The sequence below is a fragment of the Diceros bicornis genome, chromosome 34 (genome assembly GCF_020826845.1).
Source record: "Diceros bicornis minor isolate mBicDic1 chromosome 34, mDicBic1.mat.cur, whole genome shotgun sequence".
In the NCBI taxonomy this organism is placed as follows: domain Eukaryota; kingdom Metazoa; phylum Chordata; class Mammalia; order Perissodactyla; family Rhinocerotidae; genus Diceros; species Diceros bicornis.
Window position 1 is genome coordinate 16,883,025 of NC_080773.1, and position 25,016 is coordinate 16,908,040.

The window sequence follows — 25,016 nt, forward strand, 5'->3', positions numbered from 1 at the left end:
CTTCTCTCCTCAGTGTTTTCCTGCGCTCTCCTCTTACCTAGGCTTAAGCTTAATTATCTGAAAGAAACCAGGAAACCCTGCTTTCCTAGCTGGTCCCAACTGACCTAAAATACAACCAGGCAAGTAGCAAACAGAAGTCAATAAATATTTTTAAATGTAAATAGTCCAAATCATTTCTTTCAAATGGGGTCTGGCAACTCACACTCAATCCAGATGATTCACTTCACCTTGCTCGCTCCTAACTCTACCCAGATTCTACACACACTTGACCCCACCACCACCCTCACTTTCTCTCCCTCCACTGCCCAACTATTTATTCTTTCACTCATTCAACAAACCTTTCTGGGGTAAAAGCTAGGTGGGCAAAGAAAGCAGGTATAGCAGTGAATCAGACCTGTTCTTATTAAAGATAATATAGGTTTAAGAAAACAATAACTGGCACAGTTGCCTAGCATGTAGAAAGCCTTTAGTATTTATGATTATCATCATCATCATCGTCAATGATCATTGTACTCTGTGAGTTTCCAATGCAGTACACAAGATATATATGCAGAACCACAGTTCAAGGCTAGAGAGATGGTGTGGAAGATCTCAAATGCCATTAAAAAGGGCTTCAAGCTCTAAAAACGGGAGGATGTCATTTTTTTTTTAACATGGGAGTGGAATGATCAAAGCAATAACATAAGGAAATTAAACTGGCAATCATTTGAAAGAATGAATAAAGAAGAAAAGATTATTACAACAGTATAGAGACTGCCTCCCCCTAGGACCCTTTCCTCAAACATCAGAAGGGGAGGAAAAAAAGGAACACTCATCCAGAATCTGGCTTCTGTCATCCCAGATGAAACAGAGGACTAAGTTGGGCTGCTTGCCTTAGGAGAAGAAACATTTTAACTGAATGGCGAGTGGGGTGGGGCCCTATTTATGACACAAGAGGACAAGCCCCTCCCCTGGTTGGGCACACAGCCTCCTCCTGTTCCTACTCCCACTTCCCACAGCAGGAGGCACAGAAGTGCATCACTTGGCACAGGAGTGGGGGCCAGCAGTGGTCGGCCCACTTGCAAACTGCCTTAAAAAGGAAGACCAGGCATGTCAAGAGGAAGGAGTGGAACACAAAGAGAGGTGCCATCATGAGGAATCAATGAGGGATCTGTGACAAGGGAGGCGTGGGGGCAGGGGCAGAAGGATGAAGCCTGGGAGATCAACATCTCCTGTGAAGCAAATAACAACAATGGAGCCAGGTGCTAAGTCAGTATCTAGCCCTGACTGGGAACCCGAGACACACCAGACACCAATCACCCAGCCAGAGCCTGGGCCAGAAAAGGCACCCACAGCCCAGCCAGCACCTAAGACTCAGCAGGGACCCAATACCCAACAGGAGCCTGCTTCACAGCAAAGACCCCTCACTCAGCAGGAGGCCCTTGCCAAACAGGAAGCTGAATCCCAGCAGGAACCTAGAACCCAACAAAAATATGCTTTGCAGCAGAAATTTCTTGCCCCACAGGAACCTGCACCACAGCAATCACCTCCCACCCAAAGGGTGACCTTCACTCAACAGGAAGCTTCCTCACAGCTGAGACCTGGGCCAGGAATAAAATCTAGAAGTCAACAGGAACCAGACTTGAGAGAGAGACCTGTATCCCAGCCAGGACCTGGCCCAGGGGAGCCATCTCTAGCTCAACAAGAAGCTGGAACAACACCTTCACCCCAGCCTAGACCTGGACCCCAAAATGGACCACCTGCCCAGACTGAATCTACATCCCAAGAAAGACCAGGACAGTCAGACCCTACAGCCCAGCAAACAGCTCCAGCCCAGGGAGCCAAATCCCAGCAGGGATCTTTGACCCAGTGGGGATTTCTATCAGAACTGCACCAGCTGTCCTCACAGCAACCGGCCTCAGAGTGGAAGACATGTTTTGAGTGGGTCTCAGATCTGGACACAGAATCAGATTTGGGGTCTCCATCAGGGACCAATTTACCAGCCATGAGGAGTGGGACAGTGGCCCAGGAAATGAAGCTGGCCTTCAAGGCAAAGCCTGGTTATGGAGTGATGTCAGGACGTGGTGAGACATCAGCACACGGGAAGAAAAGCCCCAGCCAGAATCACAGATACTATGGGGACATGGGTGAGTCTGAGCCTGGGGGACAGGGAACCTCCCAGGGACGGTCATTCATTCAGTCAGGGGTACTAAAGACCTCCAGTATGTCAGTTACCTCAGGTGATCCCTCCACAGTACTGCCAGACAAAGATCCCCAGCCCCATTTGAGGGATGAGGAAGCTGAGGCCTAGAGAAGAGGAGGCTGTGCCTGAGGCCGGGCAGTTAAGGAGCAGCGAGCCAGGATCCCAGCCAGGGTCGGACATCTTCCCCTGCACCAGGCTGCCCCCCATGGAGGATCTGGGGGAAATCACAGAGAAGTGGGAAAGGGCTCTGGGCTAGGGGCCAGGAAACCGGGGAAGCTGCCCTCGAGGCTGCCAGTATTCATCCGCCCGTCCCCAAACCACCCAGCACAGCCTTGTGGCAGACAGTGCCACAGGCACCAGCAACACCAGTCTGACGTGGACCTTTACCATCGGGGCTTCCATCCCGACTGTGCAATCCTGAGCTCCCAGGAAAGACACTTGCTCCCCGCCAGGCTGCCCCTCGCCACCCCAGGGTGTCCCAGGCCAGAAAGAGAGCCTGGGAGAGCGGCTGTGGAGTCGCCAAAGTCCCGGGCAAGGTGGGGGCTGGATGGAGAGGTGCGGGAGCGGAAGGGGAGGGTGACGGGCCCAAGACTCCGCGGGCCGCCAGCACTTCCCCCCCCCCTCCTCCGAAGCAGGCAGTGGGCCCCGGGGTGCAGCTCCAGCTCCGCTCAGGCCCCGACCCTGCTTCTCTAGACTCACAAGCCCCGCCATGCAGAGGGCAGGCGCCCGAGTTTCATCCGCGGAATGAGGGGTCCCTGTTGAAGGGGCCTGAGGGAAAACAGTGCAGCCCAATCCAGAAGCTGCGGGCGCTGTAGGGCCGCTGATCCGCAGGCCGGCAACGCTGGTCTCGGCCGAGGCCTGTGCCTCCCGGAAGGGCTGGGCGTCTCTCTCGGGGCTGAGGAGAAGACGGGAGCGGGTGTCTCTCTGGGCTGGTCGCCTGCTTTAGGAGGGCCGGGAGGAGGGTTAGGAGGAAAAGAGAGGGTCCCAGGTCTGCTTTTTCCAGCGCTGACGACGTAGAGCTGTTTCTCTAGGCTTCCAGAACCCAGTCTCAAGGGACGCCCTCACCACAGCGCCGCCGCAGACCAGGCCGCCTCTGGCGCCCGAGGCAATTGACTGTGTGCGCATGCGCGAGCCTCGAGCCACCTCTGTTTCCCGCCTTTTCGGAGGCACGCGCCCCTCCCTCTACCGCCGCTCTTCCCTGCGGGCAGCCCGCGGCTTGGGGCTAGTGCGCAGGCGCCGAGCTTTCTCCTTCCACTCCCATCCATTCTCGGAGGGAGGGAGAGAGCAAAGAACCCCGAAAAAGAGCAATAAGAGAACTAGGAGGCAAGGGGCGCAGAGAAGGCGGGGCTTCCTCCTCCAACGGCTCGCAGGCAGAGCCCCGCCTCCGGTGCTGGCGCCCCGCCCCGGCTTTGAATAGCCTGAGGACCTGGACCTCCCCCAGCCCCCAAGCGGAGGCTCAGCAGCTTCCAGCAGGCGGGCCAGGTCGCTTTGTAGGGAACCCCTTCGTGGGAAGGTAAGTGGGAAGGCGAGGCTGATTGCCCACACGTGAGAACATCTAGGTTTCCCTGCTGGGGTGATCCCCGCGACACTCCCCACTAGTCCTGCCCGAAGGCTTCTCGCCGCCTCCAGAGATGCATTTTTGTTGGTTGCGGGCCCTTTAATGCCTGTGAGGGGGCGGGTCCCGGCCGTAGGCCCTAGCGGTTGGGGGCGGGGCCCGGCGGTGGAGTGAGGCCAGGATTGTTCAGGGGGCGGCACCCAGAGAGGAGCCAGCCCAGGATTGGGTGATGTGGGGGCCCGGCGGTGGTGTGTAGCAAGGATTGGCCCTCGGGGCGGGGCCTGGCGGCTGGATTGGCCCTCGCGCGGGCACCGCGGAGAGTTGATGGAGTCGGCCGGCGAAACCGGGTCCGCCAGAGCCCCTGAGGCCCCGACCTCGGAGAGGGCCAAAGAGGGGTCCACGAGCCGTAGCCGCCGGCGGTGGCGAAAAGTCAAGGCCAAAGGTGAGCGCGCGGGGCCCAGGAGCAGCCCGCAAGGAACCTTGGACATCCTGCGGGGAACTGGGAACGGAGTGGACTGACCCACTGCCACGAGACGTGGGGGAGCCCCTGGCTGGCCCATTGCCGCCCAGCAGGGGGTGCGGGGATTATCCATTATGAGAAGCGGGTGATATGAAAGCGGAATATCCACCCCCCAGGCATAGATACTACCAGAGGACCTAGTACCATCTTGGGAGGAGTGTCCAGAATGCGAGTGTACTGCACCAGGGTTCCCGCTCCGGCTCCGTACTCGCTGTGTGACCGTGGGCAGCTCCCTGCCCTCAGTGTTTCCCACATGGGAAATGGTTGAAGCGCCGATTTTCAGGTCTCTGACACTCTTAAGAGGATAATGGGGAACAGGTTTAAAACTTGCCCAAAGAGGAAGTTTAGGGGTGAATCAGGGAAAGGTAGGAGGAAGGGGTGCCCCGTATTGCGGGATGCCAGAAGGCCAGTACGGCTCAACACAGTCCCCTCCTCCCATCCTCCATTCAGTCCTTTCATCCACTGTTGTCAATCCAACCCTTCAGCCCCGCTCCCCTGGGGCCTAACTTCCTAACCCCTACTCCTTCTAGGACTAGGGGGCCCTAGGTCAGCTTTGAACTTCCACACCCTCCCTGGGGAGAAGGGATAGCTTTCACCTGGGTTCTCTAGGGTGTCACATTATTTGCAGATGTCAGCAGGCTGGAGAAAGACTAACAGACCAAGAGAGATGCTGCAAGCCTCAGGCAGGGGCTCGCATTAAGGCCTTGCTGGGTTATGAGTATTTGTCAATCCAAGTGAGGACCTATATAAGTTTCTGTGCAGGAAAAAAACTGACATAGCCCCCCGGCCCCAGAGACCCCAAACTCATCGTTCTCCCAGGGTAGGCTGCCACACGCAGGCTCAGACAGGCTTGGAGCTCAGACTGGGGCCCAAGAGCATTCACTGTCACACAGCAACACACAGCTTCACAAGCAGGACAGTGTGCCCAGAGGCATTACAGTCCATGGTTAAGAACTTGGGCATTGGAGACCTGCGTCTTCAGTCTATGAGCTGTGGTACACTGGGCAACAGGCTCCCTCCTTCCCTGGCTCAACTTTTGGAGCTATAAAGTGGGCATAATTATACGAATATCTGACTTGTAGGCTCTAGTGAGGTTTGAATGAGTGTGGTGCATTTGGCGCTGGCGCACAGCAAGCCCTCAGGCGAGGTGGACGTTATTATTACTATTACTCCCCATTAGACAGTGAGTTCCCTAAGGGCAGGGCTGTGTCTGCCTTGTTTACCCCACATTTACAGAGCCTGGTATGTCAGGCACATAGGCACTCAAATATTTATTGAATTAATAAGTGAAGGAATGTGTGAATTGTAACACAGGGATAATAATAATTGTGCTGCCCTTAGGGTTGTCATGAGGAGTCAGAATCCTCTTGGGTAGGGCTCCCCGCACAGCGCTGAGCCAGTCCTACTCACAGCCCCATGGGCCCACCTATTCACGAAGGCTCATTCCCCCAAGCTCGGAGATTCGGAGATTCGCCTGTCATTTCCTGATTCAGACCCTGCCCCTGCCCCAAAGGCATCCAGGCTGGCTGGAGCAGTCCTAGTCATCAGTTTGATCTTCCCAGTAACCAGATGACGCTAGTGTCATTATGATCACCCCATTTCCCAGATGACGACATTGAGGATCTGAGGGAGCAGTCACCTGGGCTTCCTTACCTGGTCAGTGAGGGCAGAGAGTGGCCGCCCCCAGCCTCCTGAGGGTAGGGAGCATGTGAACTCAAAAATGCTGTGTGCCGCAACCTTGATTCTGGACCCAAAAGGCTCTATTTGCACAGATTTGTCCAGTAGACATTCACTGAATGCTTATTTGTGCCAGGCCTGGGCTCTCGGTGGTGAGGACAGACTCACATTGAGCTGTGGACACAGACATTAATCAAATAATCCCACAAATCAGATATAATTATAAACTGTGATAAATACAAGAGGGAAAATCCTGGGAAAATGTAAGAGGGAGGCTTCCCAAGGAGGTGACATTGGACCCAAGGATGAGCAAGTGTTGACTGCTGGGTAAGGGGGGCAGGGAGGGCCAAGGGGACAGAATGGGCAGAGACCTTGAGGCCCAAGGAAGCAGCACATTATGGCTCCAAAAGAGCTCAGGGAGGGAGGAGAGGAAGAGAGGAGGCTGGGCGGGCAAGGAGCCCAGAAGGTACCTGGCTTGGGAGGCCATGTCCAGGATTTGGGGCTTTATCCTGAGAGCAAAGGTGGGGTGTTGAAGGGTTGGGAGTGTATGACCAGATTTATGTTTTAGAAAGATCCTCTGGCTGCTATGTGGAGAAGAGATTAAAGGGAGCAAAATCAGAGACATACAGTTGTTACAGTCATCCAGAGGAGGGGGTGTTCGGGGTGGGGAGAAGAGCCAGGTTCCAGAGGTTCCTAGGGGGCAGAGTGGACAGGAATTCGTGACGGATTGGATGCAGAGGTGGCCAGGTTGATGCCCAGAGTTCCAGCTTGAGCAAATGGGGAGAGATGCTTACACCACACACATAGGGACACACATACACACACAAGCACACACACAAGGACCAGGGTACACGCAAATATGAGTGTATACGTCCATACTCATACAAACACACAGCCACACAATTTCATGGGCAGAGAGAAACAGAGACACGGATATACACACAGGCTGAGAAACACACAGGCTATGACACATGCATACAAACATGCCTTCAGACATACTGAGAAACATAAAAACACACAGACTGGGAAAAAATGTCGACACACCCACCCACAAACACAGGCCGAGACAAACACTAGACATGACACATACCTACATCGGTGTGAATCTCAAAGACACACTCACATCTGACCACTCAGGAAGCACGAGGCTGAAACATGACAGAAAGGAAGAGCAACACTCAGATACACACAGAAACACAGCAGAGACAAGCAGTGCCATCCTTGCTAGCTCTGTGACCCTGAGCGGTCATGTCATCTCTGCGTCTCAGTTTATTATTCTGCCAAAAGGGGTGATAATGGTCCCTACCTCATGGGTTGTGGGGACATGTGAAGCACGTAAGGAGAACAGTGCCTGGCACCCAGCAGCCATTAGAGCAGTGTTTGCTCTTTTATGCACACACTCAGGGAGCGGGCTACACTTGCAAGCCCCCTTCCTACATCCGCCCCCCCAAGGCCTCTCCCCTTCAGAAGCCCTTGCCCCTCCCAGACCCCACATGGGCCCTTCCTCCATCCTCACCGCCACTTCCTTCCCCACCGCCCTTCTCACCCTTGCTTAGTCCCCAGAGGCCAAAATCCAGGCAGAGTCCAGCTGCCCAGTGGCTCTTTAGGGCAAAGGGCTGGCGGCCAGACGGCAGGACCCCTCAGCCCTACCTCTGCCCCAGTCCTCGCTAATGGCCCTGTGGGCCTGCCCCTGCCCCAGTGCCCTCTGCCTGGAATTCTTGGCAAGCTTCTGGCAACTTCACTATCCCTTCCTCCTGGCTCCAGCGAGCCCAGCCCCGAGGGAGCCGCCTGGAACAGGGCAAAGGGCAGGACCTTAGAGTCATGAGGGCCTGGGATCCAGCCCCTTCCCCACCACTTTGTGCAAGTCACTTGTTCTGTCCAAGTCTCCTCTGTCCTCATCTTCAGTAAAGATCCCTACCCCACAGAGGGGAAGTAAATGACAGTGGATTTATAAAGTGGGAAACCACAGTCCATCATGCAATAAATACCACGCACTGGCCATGCACCAGGCACTGTGCAAGGGCTGGGGGAACAGCAGTGAATAAAACAAAGCCCCTGCCCTCAGCAAGCCTATAATCTCTTGAGAGAGACAGAGCAAACACCACAAATAGTAAATTGTTAAATGGTGTGTTAGACGGTGATACTTGCCACAGAGAAAAATGACCCAATACACATCCCAGGGAGGCCAATGAGAACCACAAAGCAAACTGCCTGCAGAACGTGCTGTCCATGGAGTCCTGCTTACAAAGCACATCTCCCACCCTCCCTGGGCAGGATGGCCAAGTGCAGTTACCAGATAAGGAAACCACACTCATCCAGGACCACCTGGAGAGTGGCTTGGGCCAGTGTTCCATTGTCACAGCCACTTAGAGCTGCCTCCAGAGGCCTCTGTCTGTCCATCTGTCTATCTGCCCTGAGGAGGGGTAGTCCTCTCCCACGCCCCCATCTACCTGCTTCTGCCCACACTCTGACTCTTCAATCTTTCCTTCCTTCTTCAAATATTTGCTGAGGACCTACTCTATGTTAGGCCCCAGGATGGGCCCTGGGGCCACCCCCTGCCGTCGTGGGGATGACATTCAAGGGGGAGAGATGAGGAGGATTCACCTACGGCCAAGCAAATGACACTGAGGCCTCAGGGCCTCTCATTTGCACAGGCCCCTTCCAAGGGCCTGTACCTAATTTTGCATTTGTGATTCTATATTCTTTTTCCTAAAGAGCCGGACCTCCACACCATATAAGCTTCATAGCTCCATGAAGCCTGGTTCCTCCCCCAGGGGGAGACAAACAACAAACACGTAAACAAACAAATGTATAACTGCAAATGTGTAAAATTCTAGGAAGAAGAACTGCTAAGTATGATGGCAGAAAATAAAGATGGGGAGCATATCTTAGATGGGGAGGAACAGTTAGGTAATGTCTCTTCAAGGAGGTGACAAGCTGAGGCCTGAAGGGTGAGAAAGAGCTGGCCAGGCAAGGAGCACATGCATTAACATAGAGGAAGTGTCTTTCTGAGCCTCAGTTTCCCCATATGTGAGGTAGGGATGACAGTCATAGCAGGATGGGCTGTTAAGGGTAAGTAGCAGGTACCAGATGCCCAGTCTGAGAAGTAGGACCTGTGGCTCAGGCCCTAGTCGAGCTTGGCACTGTCCTTAATCGGCTTTTGTCCTCCCAGGAGCAGGCCTGGCTACCCTCTCTCTCCCCCTAACAGCTGGGCTGGCTGTGCCAGGGCCAGTCTGAGGGGTTGGGAACGGAGATCACTAGGCCTTTGCTCCCTCAATCCACCCTGGGGAGAGAGGGAGGGCAGCCTGGCTGGGTGAGAGGGGACAGTTTGTTCAGAACTGGGACTGAGACTTCTGAGTCCTAAAGGAGGAGGGGGTTGGGGCCCGTACTCCTGGGTCTGAGGGAAGAGGGGGCTGGGGGCCCAGACTCCTGGGTCTGAGGGAAGAAGGGGCTGGGGGCCCGGACTCCTGGGTCTGAGGGAGGAGGGGGCTGGGGGCCCCGACTCCTGGGTCTGAGGGAGGAGGGTGCTGGGGGCCCCGACTGGGTCTGAGGGGGGAGGGGCTGGATCCTGGACTCCTGGGTCTGAGGGAGGAGGGGCTGAGGGCCTGGACTCCTGGGTCTGAGGGGGGAGGGGCTGGGGGCCTGGACTCCTGGGTCTGAGGGAGGAGGGGCTGGGCGCCTGGACTCTTGGGTCTGAGGGAGGAGGGGCTGGGGGCCTGGACTCCTGGGTCTGAGGGAGGAGGGGCTGGGACCTGGACTCCTGGATCTGAGGGAGGAGGGGCTAGGTCCTGGACTCCTGGGTCTGAAGGAGGAGGGGTTCGGGGCCCAGACTCTTGGGTCCAAAGGAGAAGGGGGCTGGGGGTCCAGACTGCTGGATTCTAAGGTAGGGGAGCCTGGACAAGGACTCCCAGTTGAGCTGGGGCTGGCTGCGGGCAAAGGGGGCAGGGAGTTGGGCTCCGTTAGCTGTTTACAGCATGTGATTCTCACTGTCCTTTCTGGATGGGAGCTGAAGCGGGTGGCCACACCCTGGGCAGGCTGGGCCCCTCCCTGGGTTTATGCCTCAGGCTGCTACTGGCACTAGCCACAGTCTGCAGTCCCAGCCCAGGGGAGCTCCGAAGAGGCCTGGGAGGGGTGAGTGCATGGCCAGCTGAGAGACAGGAATGGCTGCTGCCAAACCCCAGAGCCTGGAAGGAAGAGGGGACACCTTCTTCTGGGGGATCAGGGGGCCATCAACCCAGGACCCAGGCAAAGTGCTAGGTGGGCTTCAGGAGGGAAGAGTCTCTGGAGCAGAGGGCAGCATCCCCACCAAGGGGGACAAGGGCAGCTTTTCCAAGACCTGGGTGACAGGACAGGGTACCCAGAGTGAAGCTCACAGGGGATCCTCAAGTGTGGGGAGTCAGTCTTAGTCCAGGGCAAGTTTTTGAAGGCCAGAGCTAGAGGCCCAGCCTCCAGAGCCCTGGGAGAGAGACCAGTGTAAGCAACAGCTCTGGACCGAGAGATTTGGGTTTGAATTCTGCTCTGCACTTTCAATGCAACCTTCAGCACCTTACTTAACACTGCACCTCAGTTTCTTCTCTTGTGAAATAAGGATGCTACCAGTAATAGCTGAAACTTAAACCGAGGCAGCCTGGGTCTCAGAGGGTTAGTAAGGATTGAATGAGCAAATGCACAGACAGCTCTTAGCACAGGGTCTGGCACAGAGTGAGCTCAAGGTTAATGGCAGCAACAAGTGCTGCTGTTGCAGGCAGGGGAGCAGGGCTGGCTCGTGCAATCTGAGCCAAGTGGACAGGCCTGAAGGCCAGGGGACCCCGCTAGAGGAGGAGTGGGACCAAGGTTTGGGGACCCCTCAGAGGAACAGGGAGGGAGCTGGAGTTTGGAGGGGATTCCACAGCCAGACATGAGGGACCAGGAGGGAGGCAGGAGTGACTCCTCAGTTTTAAATAAGGCTAGAATTATGATCTCCTGGGTTCAGGAATTGAGCTTGGGATCAGGGTCCTGGGACATCACCAGGTAGATGGGAATGGATGGGCTGAGGGCTGAACTCTCCAAATAGTGGTGGAGGGAAAGGGCCTGTGGGCGATACCTGGGCCTGAGAGGAGGTGGAATGGGAGCCTGAACTCCTGGGTCCTGAGAGAGGGGACCAGCTGGGGGTGCAGACTTCCCAGAACCTAGGAAAAGGAGTCCTGGGCCCCAGGGGAGTAAATGGAGACGGACGCGTGATCTCTTGGGTCCCTGAAGGAAGAAACGGGTCGGTAGACTCCTGGGTTGTAGGAGCAATACTGGAGCTGGGGAGCCAATAAAAGTCCCAAATAATAGAGAGTAAGGACTCCTGGAGCCTGAAGAAGAGGGGTCTGGGGGCCTGGATTCCTAGGTCTGAGGAAGGAGGGAGCTGAGGGATTGAACCCTTAGCTCTTGAGGAGGGAGAAAGGGTCTGGGTACCTGGACTTGTGGGTCCTAAGGAAGGAAGGGGATGGGCCCTAGACTCCACCCTTGGGTCTGACACCTGGGTCTGAGGGAGGAGGTGGGCAGAGCCTGGACTCCTGGACTCGAGGGCCCCAGCTGAGCAAGGGGTGATCCAGCCCTGCCTAATAGGCCTCCTCCCCACCTGCCTGCAGCCTCGCAGCTCACACACACCATGGACCTGCACACGATGACACAGTCGCTGGTGACTCTGGCAGAGGACAACATGGCCTTCTTCTCGAGCCAAGGCCCTGGGGAGACAGCACGGCGGCTGTCAGGTGTCTTTGCCGGTGTTCGGGAGCAGGCGCTGGGGCTGGAGCCCACCCTGGGCCGCCTGCTGAGCGTGGCACACCTCTTTGACCTGGATGCAGAGACGCCGGCCAATGGGTACCGCAGCCTGGTGCACACAGCCCGCTGCTGCCTGGCGCACCTGCTGCACAAATCGCGCTACGTGGCCTCCAACCGCCGCAGCATCTTCTTCCGCACCAGCCACAACCTGGCAGAACTCGAGGCCTATCTGGCCGCCCTCACCCAGCTCCGTGCTCTGGCCTACTATGCCCAGCGCCTCCTGACGACCAACCAGCCCGGGAGGCTCTTCTTTGAGGGTGATGAAGGGCTCATCGCAGACTTCCTGCGTGAGTACGTCACACTGCACAAGGGCTGCTTCTATGGCCGCTGCTTGGGCTTCCAGGTGAGCCCCCTGCCCTGCCCCTCTGGGCCCATGGTAAAGGCGCCTGGTGGCCCCTAACCTGGCGCAATACTATAGTAGAATAACCACAATGGTCAGTATTATTGGATTCAGAAAACTGCAGAATTAGAAAGGGGAAGCTCTCTGGAGCTCAGAGAGCTACACTGGGGTCTCAAACTTGTGGCCCCCAGGCCAAATCTACCGTGTAGTAAGAAAGCTTTACCTTGCACAGCTTTTTGCACAAGTCCCCACTACTTTCTATCATCCTACACTCAGGAGATTCATTCACTTTTTTATGTGACCTGTCTGGCCTCTGAAGTCATTTGAGTTTGAGACCCTAGGAGGGTAGTCATTATTGTTCTCAAAGACCTGTTGGTAAGAGCACGCCCCATTTCGTTATCCCACTGGAGGCCTGGGAGGCAGGGAGGAAGGGTGCTAGCCCCATTTTATAGAGGTTCAAGGGGAAGGGGCCCACAGCTGCGGGACTGGACCCAGGTCTGCCTGGGCTTTTTGACTCACCTAAGGAGCTGTAGAATCAGAATCTTCAGGCTGTAGGGAGGGCCAAGGAGCACATCTGAGTTGGTAACAGTGAGGAAAACCTAGTCACGGTCCCCCTATTCCATGAACAAGGGCCCTGACCCCCAGCTGCAGGCTTTCTCCTATCCTCTGCCCACCCCAAACCAGCCTCAGGGAAACACAGCTCATCTCAGCACCAAGAGCAAGACAGCCCAGAGGACTTCAAACTCATAGGAAAAGTAGTTTGGGCACTCAGAGAATTGGAAGGCCCTTGATGCACCAGACTCAGAGCAGAGGCCTAACTTGCCTCTGTCTGGGGTGTGTGCTGGGTCCTCCAGTCCCCAGCCACATCAGGGAACCCCAGCAGGAGTAGCTGGAGCTGTGTGGCCCAGTAATCCTTTAGACCCTCTCTAGGCCTCCCCCACCTCAGTGATAGCTGAGTTTGGCGGCCTCTCAGCCTCCATCCCACCTCACCTTTCCATACTTCACCAACCCAGCCTGGGTGTTCCTGGGAATTTCCCTTCACCTAAGCTAAACCCACAAATATTGATCAGCCCAGCTGAGCCAGTTGGCTCCTCCCTGTGTCCTGGCCATGACCTTGGAGTCACAGGAGAGAGATTCCAGGGCTGCCAGAGCCAACATCCCAGTCACAATGGCCAGGCACCCCTGTGCTCTCTGGCCCACTGGGCCCCCGGCCAGGGGCAGGGCCATGCCTGACAGCTACTCTGTGAGAACGCAGCTGTGCTATGTTGCAGGACAGCCTCCTCCTGTAAAATGTCAGCCCCAGGAGAGCACAGGCTCCTGTCTGGGTCTCGCTCAGCTCCTGCTCCCACCCAGTGCCTAGCACAAAGCAGGACCTATGCCAGTATTTGTTGAATGAACAGAAGAACGCTCCTGGCCCCTTGCCCAGCCTCCTGTGGCTTTTTTTCTCTTATCTTGTCTCCTCATTGTCTTTTCTTAGCTGCCCAGCTCTTCTCTCAGATGCTGTGTCTCCCCATTTGACTGTCTTTCTGCCTCAAGGTCTCTGGCCCTGTCTATCTCTGACCATCTCCCCAGCCTATCTTCCTGCTGCCCCTAACTGGTCCCCACTGCCTGCCTCACCTCATCTCTGTCCTCGCTGACTTTCAGGAAATCCCTGCGTCATCTTACACCCAGCTCACAACCCTCCAGTGGCTCCACCCCACATCTGGAATAAACCCAAATTCCTCAGGCCCTGTGTGAGCCCCCTTTGCTTCTGACCTCACCCCCTGCCCTTCTCCCCTACTGACTCTGCCCCGGCCACACTGGCCCCTAGCTTTCCTTCTCCACGCCAAGCACTGAGCCGCCTCACAGCCTTTGTACTTGCCGTGTCCTCTGCAGGGAACGGCCTTCCCTCGCTTCATTTGGATCCCTCCTCAAGTCCCCACCTGTCTGAGTAGCCTGACCCCTCGTCATCGCTCTGTGTCCCCTCCACCTACTGTCTTTTCAAAGCATTAATCATTACTTGACATTATATAGTATATCTTTATTTCCTTATTGTCTGTCTTCCCTTCGACAACATCAGCTCCACGAAGGCGCCTAGGGCAGTGCCTGGCATACAGTAGGAGCTCACTAAGTGTTTGCTGAATGACTGCGTCTCCCCCCATATCTCTGCCCCTCACTCCTGCCGGCCCCCACTCCCTCTCCTGGACAGTGGGTGACGCAGCGGCATCTCTCCACAGTTCACGCCCGCCATCCGGCCATTCCTGCAGACCATCTCCATCGGGCTGGTGTCCTTCGGGGAGCACTACAAACGCAACGAGACGGGCCTCAGTGAGTCCTGGCCGGGCCCTGCCAGCAGTCTCGCCTCCCCTCCTGTCCCTCCTGCCCACGCCTGCCCTGGCAGCCTCACCCACTGGGCTCCCTGACACTCCTCCCCACCCCCCAGGTGTGACCGCCAGCTCCCTCTTCACCAGTGGCCGCTTCGCCATCGACCCAGAGCTGCGTGGGGCCGAGTTTGAGCGGATCACACAGAACTTGGATGTGCACTTCTGGAAAGCCTTCTGGAATATCACCGAGATTGAGGTGCTATCGGTGAGCATGGGGCCCAATGAGGGCCCCACCCTGTTACAAGATGGGGATACTGAGGACCAGAGACCCATCCCAGGCCACTTCAGGTCTCTGCAGGGCTCCAGGCCCAGAGATAGCACATGAGGGAAAAGACTGGGGGTCTAAGGGGAGGTGTGAGGGGAACCCCTAAAAGCAGCCCCTCCCCAGCACCCCTTCTGTTCCCTCCCCCTAGTCGCTAGCAAACATGGCATCGGCCACCGTGAGGGTAAGCCGCCTGCTCAGCCTGCCACCAGAGGCCTTTGAAATGCCGCTGACCAGTGACCCCAATCTCACGGTCACCATCTCACCCGCCTTGGCCCACACAGGCCCCGGGCCAGTCCTCGTCAGGCTCATCTCTTATGACCTGCGTGAAGGACAGGTAGGGCGAGGAGCACTGGCAGCCCCCTCCCCAGGACTCATGCCCAAACGCCCTCCTGCCTCACTGCGCACACTGGCCCTGCCTCTTCTCTCTCTAAGCACATCTGCTGGGTGGGGTGAGACTCAGGGAGGCCGTCCCAGCCTCACCCGCCTCCTTCTCCCTCACCCCCCAGGACAGTGGGGAGCTCAGCAGTCTGGCGAAGTCCGAGGGCCCGCGGAGCCTGGAGCTGCGGCCACGACCCCAGCAGGCGCCCCGCTCCCGGTCCCTGGTGGTGCACATCCACGGCGGCGGCTTCGTGGCCCAGACCTCCAAATCCCATGAGCCCTACCTCAAGAGCTGGGCCCAGGAGCTGGGTGCCCCCATCCTCTCCATCGACTACTCCCTGGCCCCAGAGGCCCCCTTCCCCCGTGCGCTGGAGGAGTGCTTCTACGCCTACTGCTGGGCCGTCAAGCACTGTGCCCTCCTCGGTGAGCCCCAGCCCCTCGCTGCCAGCCACTCCCCCTCCCTGCCTCAGCTGCTTCAGCCCCCACCCTGTACTGCAGGGAGAGTGAGCCATCCAGTGGCTCAAGACTCAAGTCTCTCACTGCAGCCTCCCCTTCTATCTCCTACCACCCAGCCCTCTGCAGCCTGTTTGCCCCACCCCCCCCCACTCCTCCACCTCCGCCTAAGTGCTTTCCCCCCTGTTGCCCCACTGCTCACCAGACATTCCATCTCAACCACTTCCTCCTGCCTCCTGCTCCCCCACTTTAGCCCCGATGCTCCATCCCCTCCACCTCTCCATCTCCTCTGACCTTTTCTTTCCTCCTCCTGTTTCTCCACTCCCTACTGTCCTGCGCTGGCCCAGCTCCAGCCCATTCTTCCAGCTCCTCTGACCTCCCACTTCCAGCATCTTGGGAGGCAGAGAACAGGGTGGGGCCATGCCCCAGGTCACAGGGCATGTGGCCCTTCTGTGCTGTCAGCCTGATCCCTGGCCTTCAATCTCCTGGCCTCAGATGCCCCTCCGTCCTGAAATGGGCCCTTGGTCTCTCCTTTCCCACCACCCATCCTCCTTGCTTCTGACCTCCAGCCTCCCAAGATTCCCCAGAGCTTCCTGATCTCCAGGCCTCTCCATGTCCTAAGTCAGCCTGATCCTCTGACCACTCTCCTCCAAATGGGTCCAAATCCCTGCCTCAGTTTACCAGTCTCTAAAATTGCAGTTGCCTAGACCTTGGCCTTGGGGCCCCCATGCCCCACCTCTGAGAGCCCAGGGCTCCTGGCCTAGAGCTCAAGATCCTCCCTGCCAAGTGTGACCAAGCCCCCCTCCAAACCAGGCTCAACAGGTGAGCGGATATGCCTCGCAGGGGACAGTGCAGGCGGGAACCTCTGCTTCACCGTCTCCCTTCGGGCAGCAGCCTATGGGGTGCGGGTGCCAGATGGCATCATGGCAGCCTACCCAGCCACAATGCTGCAGTCTACCGCCTCTCCCTCCCGCCTTCTGAGCCTCATGGACCCCCTGCTGCCCCTCAGCGTGCTCTCCAAGTGTGTCAGCGCCTATGCTGGTAAGGGCCACACCCACAGAGCTGGTGCCTGGGGGTGCTTGGATGCCTGGGTCCTGCAGGGACAGGGGCTACAGCCCAGGCTCCTGGGTCTGAGGGAGGAGGGGTTGAGGAGAGGAATCTGAAATTCCCTGTTCCCACTGAAGCGATCAGATATTCTTGGGTCCCTGGGGCACAGATGCCTGAAGTTCTGGGTGTTGAAAAGGGGCCCAGAAAGACAAGAGACCAATTCAGCCCCCTACATACACTCCACAGGTGGGGAGACAGAGGACCACTCTGACTCGGACCAGAAGGCGCTGGGCATGATGGGGCTGGTGCGGCGGGACACAGCCCTGCTCTTCCGAGACCTCCGCCTGGGTGCCTCCTCGTGGCTCAACTCGTTCCTAGAGCTGAGCAGGCACAAGTCCCACACCAACTCGGTGCCCATGGCAGGTGAGTGAAGCCCTCCCCTCACACACCCATCCAGGGTGGCCAGGAGGGACAGCCTGACACACCAGAAGTCCTGGGGGAAGAAAGGGGCTGTGCCCTGGGCACCCAGGGAAGCAGAAATCACCTTCCTGGTTCTGCCCCGTATCTATCCCTGGTCCCTACCACAAAGGCTTGATTTGCCACCACAGTCCACATCAGGAAACTCCAGGACTTCCTGTTGCCACCACAGTCCACATCCAGAAACTTCAGGACTTCCTTGAGTCGGGAAGGTCCCCCAGATTATCCCGGAGTTGCAGGAATTTTAGGATTTAGCTTTCCAAACAGCCTCTCCCAGAAATGCACTCTGGGGAATGACTCAGAAGGCCTGCCACATATGCTGATTCTCAGGCCCCGGGAATGCCACCCAAATCGCTTGGGCCCTCAGGTGGGAGTCCAGCCCTCCTAGATTCTTTCCAGACTTTTAACTGAGGCCCATGGGGGTAATGTCCACTCCAGGGGCTGGCCTTCGAGCCTATGGTGGGGAGACCAGCAGACTAGACAGACCTCGTAAAGTGGAGGAGATTCCCAGCCTTGGGTGGGTGGCAGGACCCTCAGGCAACTGAAAATCACTTCCATCCAGGGATTCATTTTTTCCCCCCACCATTTTTTAACATTTCAACCAACTTTCCATCTCTAGCAAATCAACATTATTTCCTAAGTAATAGGAATTGCACGTTCAAAAGTAAATGCAGTTCCTGTTATTCAGAAAATTATTCCAATTGGATGCGTTTTATTTTAAATTAAGTTTTTAATTTTAGGATATTCAATTAGATACAGATAAATACACACAAAAACAATTAAAAGGGATTTGAATTTTAGGCAGCTGGACCATTGAGCACTGGGGTTTTCCTGGTTGGATAAGGTGATAAGTGCAGCCCCTAGGGGCACACACATCAGTCTGGCTCTTTATGGCACTAGGTACTCACTGATTACGGGGTGATGTGGGCAAGTAACGGTATCTGTGAGCCGTGCTTTGCTCCTCTGTGAAATGGGTACAGTAAGAGAACCAGCCTCATAAGGATGTTGTAAGGACTGCATGCACCTCTTTGTGTGAAGCACCCAGTACAATACCTGGCACACAGTAGGTGCTCTTGGAAGATTCTGCCACCCCTGACAGGCTGTGCCCTGTGACTCTAGTCAACAGTTCTGTCCCAGTGACCCTCCGGGTCACGGTGCACTTATGCAGTTCTACTGATATCATCTTGCATTTTGCTTTCATGGATTTATAAAGATAAGTGAAAAAACTAAAAATGTGTGGTCCTAGCCCTAGTGGTAAGCAGCGTGGGTCCAATAAAATTAGTGGTGCTGAGGCCAAAGTGGGCACACCAGGCGGGCCAGACATGCATCTTTAGCATCATTTGAGTACTTGCTTGTCTGGTCACTCAAAGGGAAGGCATAAAACTGAAGAACACAAAGGAAATTTTGAGAGCAGATCTATGTGGCTACAGGGGTAGGGTTCCTGGGAATCTAATATATCCCCCAAGACTTTTTAGCACCCTGTGAACAGAGCCTCCTTTCAAGCCATGTGGGCGTGCTCACTACTCCACTTTGATCCATTCATACCTTCTGTATCAAGTGACCATAACAAGTTGGCCAGGTCTCATGCTGGGGCCAGGGAGGCGGCTAGAACAGGGCACAGGCCTGGTAATAAAACATTAATTCTGATATATTATGACCTCCCCAGGGATAGCAGTGCCTAATCCCATATTATCCCACTGAGTCCTCACCACCTCCTGTGAGGTTAAGGACTATTTTTATCCCCTTGGTACAGAGGAGGAAACTGAGGCTCCCAGAGGTAAAATGACTTGCACTTAACCTTCCCAGTCACACACACACACCCCTCCACTAGGACACAGCTTCACCTATAAGACCAGGTGACTCCTTCTACCTCCCCTTAGAGCTGCAGCCTGGGGCTCCTGGAGCTCCCCACCCATTCCCAAGGAAGGAGTCTGGGGGAAGACTCTAGGCCTCCACAGCCCTAGGATGCAGCTCCTCCTCCAGAGGCCACTGCCCTTCCCATGACCTTCCCTGCCAGCCACCTACACAGCAGCCACCCACACACCCAACCAACAGGGCCAAGCGTATCTGGCCCAGACCAGCTTCCTGACCGTGTTCGTTTTACAGAGCCAATGCGGCGCAGCGTGTCTGAAGCAGCACTGGCCCAGCCGGAGGGCCCAGTAGGCACAGACTCCCTCAAGAGCCTGACACTGCATGACCTGAGCCTAAAGAGCAGCTCTGAGACATCGGAAACCCCCGATCTATCGCTGTCAGCAGAGACACTTGGCCCCTCCACACCGTCGGATGTCAACTTCTTACTTCAGTCAGAGGATGCGCCAGAAGAGGCTAAGGCCCGAGATGAGATGAGCACCAAGGACAGAAGTCGGGGCGTCGGGGCCGCTTTCCCTGAGGGTTTCCACCCAAGGCGCTCCAGCCAGGGCGCAACACGGATGCCCCTCTACTCGTCACCCATCGCCAAGAACCCCTTCATGTCACCGCTGCTGGCACCTGACGGCATGCTGCAGAGCCTGCCACCCGTGCACATCGTGGTGAGTGCCAGACAAGGACACTACACCCGCGAGGAGTGGGCGGGTGGGGTTCAGGTGCACCTGGGGAAGAAAGCTCCCAGGAGGGGGAAAGGTAGGAAGCCCAGGGAGACGTGTGCCACCAGGAGGGAATGCCTGGCAACGGGAGGACGGAAGGGAGTCAGAGCTGCCATTTTCTTTTGCAATCTTGTTGAGCAGCAAGTGGCAGTGGGGCAGCCGCTGGGCTTGGAGAGTCAGGGAAGGGGAAAGGAGAGACGGTGGGTGTCTGGGGGAAGGGAGAAGCTGTGTAAAGGCCAGGGAGCCCAGTTAAACTCATTCTCCAACTCCCCCCCCCCCCAATGTCTCCTGCCTCTATCCACCCCCATGTCCATGTGTTTCCCCTTCCCTTCGTTTATCTACCCCGTGCCCCACCCCGCCGCGTCCCGCAGGCATGCGCTCTGGACCCCATGCTGGACGACTCGGTCATGTTCGCGCGGCGGCTGCGCAGCCTGGGCCAGCCCGTGACGCTGCGCGTGGTGGAGGACCTGCCGCACGGCTTCCTGAGCCTGGCGGCGCTGTGCCAGGAGACGCGGCAGGCGGCGGCGCTGTGCGTGGAGCGCATCCGCCTCATCCTCACTCCTCCCGGCCCTGCAAGGCTGCCGGTCTGAGCCGCCAGCAGGAGCCGGGCCGCGGGGAGATGAGGGTTGCGGTGGGCGACACTAAAAGCCTCTCGTTCCCATCTGCGCAGGTCTCAGTGGTGAATGCGCTCTAGGATTGGCGGCGGGGACCCCTGCCAGGAGCTCCTGGCCTATCTGGCCCCTCCCTCGGGTCGGGCGGGAGGGGGCGGGCTGTGCCTTAAGTCGGAGGATGGCAAAGAGGGGCGGGGTGGGGGCCAAAAGCTGAGACCTGGGCCTGGGGGTGGGGGGCTGGGAGGGACGCACACAAACCAGCCTCCGAGAGGGCTGGACCTGCACTCCACCACTGCCTTCTACTGCTGCAGCGACCGCCGCAGGGGCGAGGGTCAGGCCCTACCTTGCTGGTCTGTTTGGTTTTGTTTACGAATAAAAGTATTTAATTAGTTTGGCCTCTCTCAAATAGGGTGGAGATTCGCCCACCAGGGGGCAGCATCGGACTCTGCTGCTGCGAACCGAGAGTGGAAGGCTAGGGCCCAAATTCTGGGTCCTGAGGAAGGTGGGGTCTGCGGGCCTGGATTCTTGGGTGCGGAGGGACTGGACTCCTTTGCTAACACAGACCCACCTCCCCCTCACAGGTAGAGTATCAGAGGACTCTGAGTTCTCAACTCCCCCCCTTTATAAACCCAGCCCCAGCGTCCACCAGGAAAAGAAAACCCACACTCCCTAGAGAACTAGAGCAAAGCTAACAGGAAACCAAAAACAACTAGTCACCCACGATTCTGGAAGCCCCAGCTCTGCCCAGCTGTGACAGTCACTCAGTCCCTCAACCAAGACTCTGAAGCCTCGCCCTTTTGTAGGCCCTGGGTTTGGAGCAGAGATGATTTCTATCCAGGGCCTGCCCTCAAGGGACTCAGGGATGGTGCAGGGACAGACCACCCAGTCAGGCTGTCACGGCCCCCATGGGCTCCATTTGTGGTAGTCAGGGAGGGCTGCACAGAGGAGGTGATCCAAGCTTGACCTTAAAGGATGAGCACAAGTTTGCTAGGCAGAAGAAACAATGTTGTGAGAGCCAGTGGACAGTGATCGGGGTGTCTCCCAGCCAGAAGGTCAGGTGCAAAGTGGAGAGTGGCCTGAGGGGCCCGGAGTGGTCAGGAGCAGATCCTGAAGGGCCTGGAGTGCAATTTGGACTATAACTGGAGGGCTTTGGGAGCCACAGCAGGCTTTGAGCAGGGGAGGGACAGGATCAGCTCAATAGCACTGAAGAACCTGCTGGGACATTGGGGGACAGACTGAAAAGGACAAGACTGGAGCCCTGAAGGCAAAGCAGGAGGCTGGGGACAAGGAAGGACAAGGCCTGAGCTGAGGCAGAGGCCATGAAGGTAGGAAGCAGGAATAGGGGTGGAACAGATCCCAGAGCCATAACTGAGGTTGGATGAATAGGACTTACTGAGGATGGAGCAGAGGTTACAGGAGAGCAAGGGGACAAAGATGACACTTGGGTCTGGCCAGGGGAGCAGGTGGACAGTGAGGCTCTTTACTGGGAGGAGGCTCAGTGGTGTACGAGGCAGGTAAGATGCTAAGGGCTGTTTTGCACATGGACAGATCAAAAGGTCTTCATGAGACAATTCAGGGGGACATCCAGGAGGAGGCAGGAGAGCAGGCTAGGTGCTCACTTCTGGCTGGAGATGAGGGACTAGAACCTTTCCAGGAAGAGCGGGCAGGTGAGACAAGCAGGCCAGGACAGAGAGAGCACCAAGGATCATGGCCCCCAGCAAAGGAGCAGGCAGTGAACAATCCTGGAGGGTTGTAAGGAGCAACCGGAGAGGGAAGAAACTAACCAGGAAAGAAGAAGATGTAAAGTAAAGGGAATGTCAGGCAGGAGGGAGTAGTCTGTGTCAGATGAGGACTGAAATGTTATCCTCAGGCCTCAGCAATGAGCAGGTGGGTCCTCAGTGACCTTGTCCAGAACCACTGGAGGACCATAGGAGGTAGGCAGTCAGACGTGACTCCGTTGAGGATGGAGTGGAAGGTAAGGGACTGAGCCAATGGGTACCACAAGTCTCAGCTATAAAAAGGATGAGAGATACATATGTGGAATGTAAACTAACACACGGACAGAAAGAACTGTTTGGTGGTTACCAGGGGCAAGGGGGTTGGGGGGTTGGGCACAAGGGGTGAAGGGAGGCATTTATATGGTGACTGACAAACAATAATGTACAACTAAAATCTCACAATGTTATAAACTGTTAAGACATCAATTTAAAAAAAACGATGAGGGGCCAGCCCGGCGGCGCAGGGGTTGAGTGCGTGTGCTCCGCTTCAGTGGCCCGAGGGTTCGCAAGTTCAGATCCTGGGCACGCACCAACGCATCACTTGTCCAGCCATGCTGTGGCGGCGTCCCATATAAAATAGAGGAAGATGGGCACGGATGTTAGCCCAGGGCCAGTCTTCCTCGGCAAAAAGAGGAGGATTGGCATGCATGTTAGCTCAGGGCTGATCTTCCTCACAAAACTAAAATAAAATTTAAAAAAAAGGATGAGAGACAGTTCAAGAGAGCTTGACGCAGGGTGTGGTTGTGTGTGTGTTTAGAGATGATAAAACATGTGTTAATGCTGCCAGGGAAGGAAGGGAGGGAGAGACTGAAGGAAGGGAGGGAGAGACTGAACCAGAAACACAAGAAAGCAGTTTCCTGAGGGGATGGGGAGAGGGGGACCCTCACCTCAGAGGCTCTCATTCACCCAATAAGTGACTTCTGAGTCAGGGCCTGTGATGGGAGAGGGAGCCATAGCCCAGAGGTCTCCCCGAAGGTCCAGACCCACTGGCCTGAGTCACATTTCCCCCTGAGTTCCAGCTCATAAGACTCCTTGCTTATCTCTGCCAAAACAGTCATCACCCACCAACTGCTCCTCTTTCCTGTCCCCATCTCAGGGGTGACTCCATCATCCCCAAGTCCTCTAGGCCAGAGTTCTCAGTCTTGTCCTGGACACCTCCTCATCCCACAGCCCATCAAGCCCCATATTCTGTTCTTTCTGCCTCCTGAATCTCTGCCTTATCCCCTTGGCCTCTGGCCTAATCCAGGCTCCATCCTCTCCTGCCTGGGTCCCTGCCCAAGCCGCCTTCTGGGCTACTGGCTTCCAGTCTCATTCCTCCAGTTCTGGCTTCAGCTCTGACCCAGTCCTCCCCTGCTCTAAACCCTGCCATGGCTCCCTACTGCACACACACACACACACACACACACACACACACACACACACACCCTTCTCCCCTACCCCCCACCCGCTCCACAAGACAAACTCCAAGCTCCTCAGCCTGGCCTCTGCTCAACTTTTCATCCTCTTCCAGCCTCACAGTTACCCAAGGCAACATGGGTCTGACTGGCCTTGCGCCTGGGCATTACAGTAATACTCCTGCATGCCTCTCTGTCTTTGCTCATGCTGAAACACTCTGCTCACACGCTCTCCTCCACATTTGCTTGGCACCTTCTTCTCCTCCAAGACCCAGCTCCAACAGCTCCTCCTCTGAAAACCCTTTCCTGACCACGCCAAACCAAAAGAAAAGTCTCCTGGACTCCCCACCTCTGCACACCCCTGCCCATCAATGTGTCGGTCTGTCCTCCCATCTGACCCGGGCTGCTTGAGGGCAGGGCCCAGGGCTGACTCATCTTGGTCACCACCATCGCCCAGCACGAGACCTGGCACACCGGAAGCCTCAGGAAATTTAAGTAATGGGTGGGTGAGGGTGTGCATGAGCGAGTGTGAGTGAGCGGCTATACGAGGAAATCAGTGAGTGAGGGAATTAACGAGGGCAGGAAGGACTGAACGGATGCGTGAGCAGGACAAGCAGGGGCAGACGAGAATCTGGTGCGGGGTGGGAGGAGTGGAATGGCTGAATATCTGAGATTGTGCATCCCGAGCTCAGTTTCTCCAACAAAGCAAAATGGATGGTCGCCCCGGCTAAGCTCCCCTCTCTGCCTCGAGCCTCACCAAGCCCCACTGTTTCCCGTCCAACATATGTCCAAAATCCCAATACCAGGCGTGCTGGAAAGGGCTTACCGGGCCGGATCCGCAGAACTTGTTCCCTCACGAGCCCGCTCCAGTCTCTGTGGAGCGGACTTGCTTTCCCACCCCGCAGGTTCCCGGCCTATTGGCAGCCTGGCAGGACTGGCGTCTTCGAGAGCCTATCGCTGTCCGACTTGGCCCGTGGCCCCGCCTACCGGAGAACGCCTCCTGTGTGGCCGCGGGAGGTAGGAGGCGGAACGTGTCTATTGGCTGGATGATAATGACTGACGTCACAGGTAGCTTATCACAGCTAGACACTGGAGGACTCCCGTGTCAGACCCGCCTCCGGAAAGACAAGACTAGGGGGTAGTTGTGGGCGCGGTAGACTGCAGACGGGCCATGAATGGGGTTTCTGGCGGCACGTACCTGGGCTCTTCGCTGGCCTGAGCCTGTCCTGAGGGAGGATGAGGACTTCAGTCCAGACTCCTAGGTCCTGAGGGAGGAGGGGACTGAGGACCCGAGAGAAGGGACTAGGGACCAGAGGGAGGAGGGACTCGGGGCCGAGACCTCTGGGTCTGAGGTAGGAAGCTGAACACCTGAACTCCTGGATCTTGAGGGAGAAGGGAGCTGGAAACCTAAAGGGTCCGGGTCTAGGTACGGGGACTCCTGGGTCCCAAGAGTCACTGGCATGCCCAGGGATGACAGATTTGGGATTCAGGATTTTATATGGCTATTTAGGGGATTGGAGCCTGGTCTTGTCCCCAGGCAACAGTTCTGGGTCCTGAGGTGGGGCTTGGACTAGAGATGAAGAAGA

General features: G+C 56.6%; 1 protein-coding gene and 2 long non-coding RNA genes across 6 annotated transcripts in view; 1 reads left to right on the forward strand and 2 right to left on the reverse strand.

The window, feature by feature from the left end:
• LOC131396912 (uncharacterized) overlaps positions 1–7,342 on the reverse strand; it is an 81,364-nt gene extending 74,022 nt beyond the window's left edge. For both annotated transcript variants that reach the window (XR_009216699.1, XR_009216698.1), the window contains exons 1-2: positions 7,025–7,342; positions 5,911–6,108 (exon numbers count right to left, since the gene is read on the reverse strand). This is a non-coding gene — a long non-coding RNA (uncharacterized LOC131396912). The remainder of the gene's footprint in view (positions 1–5,910; positions 6,109–7,024) is intronic.
• On the forward strand, positions 1,217–20,348 carry LIPE (lipase E, hormone sensitive type). 3 transcript variants are annotated; one of them, XM_058529396.1, is made up of 10 exons: positions 1,217–2,126; positions 11,550–12,085; positions 14,299–14,389; positions 14,505–14,650; positions 14,859–15,044; positions 15,217–15,511; positions 16,355–16,582; positions 16,835–17,011; positions 19,172–19,593; positions 20,019–20,348. In XM_058529396.1, the coding sequence occupies exons 1-10, from the start codon at positions 1,232–1,234 to the stop codon at positions 20,235–20,237; spliced, it is 3,195 nt and encodes a 1,064-aa protein (XP_058385379.1). In that variant the 5' UTR covers positions 1,217–1,231; the 3' UTR covers positions 20,238–20,348. The 3 variants fall into 3 exon arrangements, with proteins under 3 accessions (XP_058385379.1, XP_058385378.1, XP_058385377.1); XM_058529395.1 differs by lacking the exon at positions 1,217–2,126 and adding an exon at positions 3,454–3,695; XM_058529394.1 differs by lacking the exon at positions 1,217–2,126 and adding an exon at positions 4,013–4,179.
• LOC131396913 (uncharacterized) lies at positions 13,862–24,989 on the reverse strand. Its single transcript, XR_009216700.1, has 3 exons — positions 24,257–24,989; positions 18,611–18,688; positions 13,862–14,363 (listed from the first exon to the last, which is right to left on the reverse strand). It is a non-coding gene; the product is annotated as an uncharacterized LOC131396913 (long non-coding RNA).
• Positions 24,990–25,016: the final 27 nt, after the last annotated feature.

What these genes read in the sequence shown, in the direction of transcription:
- LIPE (XM_058529396.1), top strand. Translation starts at nt 1,232, where the DNA reads ATGGAGCCAGGTGCTAAGTCAGTATCTAGCCCTGACTGGGAACCCGAG. An exon ending in GCCGCTGCTTGGGCTTCCAG is followed by an intron (nt 12,086 to 14,298) that starts GTGAGCCCCCTG and finishes ATCTCTCCACAG; the next exon opens with TTCACGCCCGCCATCCGGCC. An exon ending in ATGACCTGCGTGAAGGACAG is followed by an intron (nt 15,045 to 15,216) that starts GTAGGGCGAGGA and finishes CTCACCCCCCAG; the next exon opens with GACAGTGGGGAGCTCAGCAG.